General features: G+C 42.9%; 1 protein-coding gene across 1 annotated transcript; it reads left to right on the top strand.

Moving 5' to 3' along the window:
* On the top strand, positions 1 to 3,520 carry LOC106945976 (nucleoredoxin-like protein 1). Its single transcript, XM_015030004.1, has 5 exons — positions 1 to 241; positions 346 to 1,124; positions 2,331 to 2,595; positions 2,688 to 2,777; positions 2,873 to 3,520. Exons 3-5 carry the CDS (start codon positions 2,360 to 2,362, stop codon positions 3,243 to 3,245), a joined length of 699 nt encoding a protein of 232 aa, XP_014885490.1. The 5' UTR covers positions 1 to 241; positions 346 to 1,124; positions 2,331 to 2,359; the 3' UTR covers positions 3,246 to 3,520.
* Positions 3,521 to 4,101: the final 581 nt, after the last annotated feature.

The following is a 4,101-nucleotide window of genomic DNA, read 5'->3' on the forward strand; positions in this document are numbered from 1 at the left end:
TCCCGTGTTTCGCCCTGGCGTGCGGGTGACAGTCTGAATGGGCTGCTGAAGGGATGCCAACAGATCTGAAAAATCCCCCCTGACACATAATTTAATGTCATATTACAGCTGAGCGACAGGCAGAAACGCGTTGGCACCGGTCGCGAAGCGGAGCTAACGAGCTTTGGCATGCAATTGTGCGCACTTAGATGTTAATGTCCAGAAGCCATGCTTGTGTGCGTCTCGCCGCGGGAGTGTTTCGGTGCGTGTGACGTTTGTGACTCAGATGAAAATCCTATTAGATCTCTAGCTCTCCCCCACCTCTATATTTACCTCCCTCCCTCTCTCTCTCTCTCTCTCTTTCAGATTAACCTGGGTGTTTACAGTGTTTGGCTGCCTCTGTGGATCAGTAAGCGTGTTTTCCAGCCTGCAACCCGGGGTTCACTAGAACCAGCATCAAACCGCGGCGACTTACTTTCTCGGCTCATTTCCTCGCCTCTCTGTCGCATGCTGGCTTTTAAATCACCCTGATAGTCGGGCCCAAAAGATTCAGTGTTGTGCTTTAAAGGTTTAATGCGCAGACATTTCTGTGAAAGGGGTGAGGAGGTGGGGGAGGGGGGAGTTGAAACCGGGTCATTAGTCTCACTCGACGCTTGTTTCAAACCTATCTAACTCCATTTTACATTTTCCCACAGTGTTTCTTTCTACCCCACTGTGCATGTCCGTCCTCGCTTTGCAATCCAATTTGTCCTCCTCTCCTTTATCCTTCCTCTCCTCCCCTCCCTTCTTCATTTGAAGTAATAAGATTTCTGCTGTTCAGCGGAGAGTTTTAGAAACACACACACACACACACACACATTGAAAAGCAACCTCTACCCCTCAATTACTGCGGTGCCACACCTCCAGCTATCTCTAATCTCCTTCGGTGGACCTCGGAGTCCAGGCTGAAACAAATTACAGAGCGGGGCGAGGAGGCAGCGAAAGGTGTCACTAAAAATAACAAACTTCACAGGATTCAAAAAGAAAAAAAAAGAAAGAAAGGAAGGAAGAAGAATGAAAACTGATCGAATCAAAACGAGGACGTTTTGACGGAGGTGGAGGGAAGCGGCGGATTTATTTCTCGTAGGAGTGTGAGGAGTTTCAAGGTAAGGTGAGTTATTTCGTGCAGATTTGGCTTCCGGGACCCGCGCGCAGATTGATGCGCTATTAAATTAGCAGCTGACAAAATGAAGCTCAGCGTAGATCAGGCAACATCGATCGGCTTCCAAAAAAAAAAAAAAAAAAGCTGGACCTAATAGTTGGGGAAATTGCTTTTTTTCTTCCAGTTTTACAATTACAGCAAATCGTCATTCTGCAGGCAGGTGAGGTGCGATGCTGCTCAGATTTCAAACGTAACTCTCCCCATTCACGTCGGTCCTGTGCGCCTCCAGTCCAATATCTCTAACGGATTTGGCGCAGCTCAGTGCCAGAGAGCCAAATCTAATTTGTGCAGTTATCACTGTCAATTCCCGCCCTGCAGAAACACAGGCTGGATCAGACACATCAAGTTTTTCTCTTTTCTTTTTTTCTTTTTTTAAATGGTTAAAGCTGAACTTTATTTTTGTTACTGATTTTTAATTATTCTGAAATTTAGGTGCTTTTAGTTATCATATGTTAATCCCCCCCCCCCCACACACACAAAGCTTTTACTTTAATAAGTAACTCGGTTAGCCAGTGAGACAGCAGAACAGTTGTAGGTCACATGAGGGGAAAACTCGCCCTGAGGGTAAGAAGTGTCTCTTTCTGGTCTCTGATGACCTCAAATGATCCAAAAAACAAAACGCCAATCAATGAAATCCACAGTTTTAAAGTTAAATTTCAAATTGAACACAAAGCACAGCCTAAAAAAAGACTCTTCTGACGTAAATAGTTCAAATCAAACCTCTAAAAGCAAGAAGGAAAAACTCAGAATGGTGTTGAACAAGGAGGAGCGCCAATATTTACCCACAGAAAGGATGATTATTGAACTTCCCCATCTTCCTGATCTCATGTTGCCGCTGTTCTTAATTCCTCCCTAACCAAGCTGCGCATCATGTTTTCTTAGTTTTCAAATCCCTCAGAGTTAAAGTCAAGATTTAAGTTTCATCTTGTGAACTGGTGTATCAAGATGAAAGCTGCAGTCGTGAAATGTCTCCGTACTGTTCATAATGTTTTTCTCATTTAGTAACATCATAACTATAAACTTACGCGTCTCATTTTATATGACAGACCTGCCAAATAGCTCATTTAGAGCCGCATGACAGCTGCTGGAGCGTGTGGCTGCAATGTAACCAAATGGAGAGACATTTAAAGGTATATTGACACATTTTTAGGGAGGGCTTCCCCATCGCTGCCCGCCAACATGGTGGACCTGTTCCTAGACCGAGTTCTTGTGGAGAACAACTCGGACCAGGACGAGTTCAACACGGAGCGCGAGATCATCGGGATCCTGGAGAACCGAGTCCTGCTGCTCTTCTTTGCGACGGCCGAGTGTGAGAAGTGCCAGAGGTTTGTGCCCGTCCTCAACAGCTTCTTCAGGAAGCTGAAAGATCCAGCGTACATCGAATACCCCAAACTGCTCGCTCTCATCTATGTCAGGTCTGCGTCTTCGTCTCTCTGATGGTTTTTTTTTTTAGCTCCTTCCTCCACACTGGTGACTCTCTGACATGATTTCTATCTTTCTTCTTCAGCTTGGACCAATCTGAGGAGCAGCAGAAAAAAATCCTCAAAGAGCTCCACAAAAGGACTTTATTTTTGGCGTTTGACGACCCGTACAGAAAGTAGGTGACTCATGTTTTTTTTATACACGCGTATATATATAAATGCTTAAAAAAGATTAGTTTTAATAAGTTTTGTGTTCTCTCTTGTGGCGTAGGGAGCTCCAGGCCATGTTTATGGTGAAGGATGTCCCAGCGGTGGTGGTCCTGCGCCCCGACGGCTCCGTCCTCTCTCCGAACGCCGTGCGGGACATCTGCCGCCTTGGCACCGACTGCTTCCGCAACTGGCAGGAGTCGGCGGAGCTGGTGGAGAGGACCTTCATGCTCAACGAGGAGTTTGACGACCCCAACCTGCGGAGCGCCACCGACCCCGTGAGGAGGCTCAAGTACAAGACCGAAGACGACAAGAGGAACAAGAGATGGTGGAAGCTTTGGGTGAAGGGAAAGGACGGAAACGGCGAGGAGGAAAAAGACGAAGCATGGGACATGAAGAGAAAGAGTGGAGATGGAGGAATTTGGCGAAAGAGATGAAAGAGTTTTTGGTTTTTTTATGATATAGCCTAACTTTTTTTCTTGTTTTTTGCTCTCTTCAATCTAATTCTGTTCACCTAAAAACGAACCACACCTGTTGTTGCTGCTGACCCAACACTGTTTTCAAAACATCTGATATTATAGTTTATACATTATATATTTAAGAAAAAAATTTAATGGTCTATATATGTTTTTTATTATAGATAAAATACTCAGAACTGTACAAAGAAATTTGTTGAATTACATAATTTTTTTTTCTTGGTTTTCTAGATAAAAATGTCTGCAAAAAAAGAAATAAAATACCAAAGATAAGAAACTAAAAAGTATTCACTTTACAATAAAACATTTTTGAAAAATGTTGCTTAATTCTGTGAAACAAAACAGAGATAAAACTCTTTCGCCTTGTAGATACCAACATTATTTCTACACCAAGCAGAGGAATAAAACTCATACCAGTAAACAAAAACAATTTAATTTTCTATTTTTGACCTAATGTTAGCACTACGGCTAACATTAGCCATAGTGCTAATGTTAGCCGTAGCAGCTCCAACCACAAAAACAGCTCCTCAAACCACAACCACAGCTGCTCCAACCACCTCTGGATCAGTGATGTGCGGTCAGGGGAGAACTCTCCTGTAATCCTGAAAAGTAAAATAGATGCTAATAATGATGAGAGAACATCAAATTTTTTGTATAAATTAGTTTTTTTATTTGTAATGTCAAGAACATCGATTTTTTTTATGGCTAAAAAAAATTATATAACTTTAGATATAATGTTAGCATTATATCTAAAGTTATAATGCTAACATAGTGCTCAGCTCTGCTATAGCTAAGTTAGCTACTATAGGAGCTATGC

Source organism: Poecilia latipinna, unplaced genomic scaffold (assembly GCF_001443285.1).
Source record: "Poecilia latipinna isolate Pla-1442-1.1 unplaced genomic scaffold, P_latipinna-1.0 Scaffold169, whole genome shotgun sequence".
In the NCBI taxonomy this organism is placed as follows: Eukaryota; Metazoa; Chordata; class Actinopteri; order Cyprinodontiformes; family Poeciliidae; genus Poecilia; species Poecilia latipinna.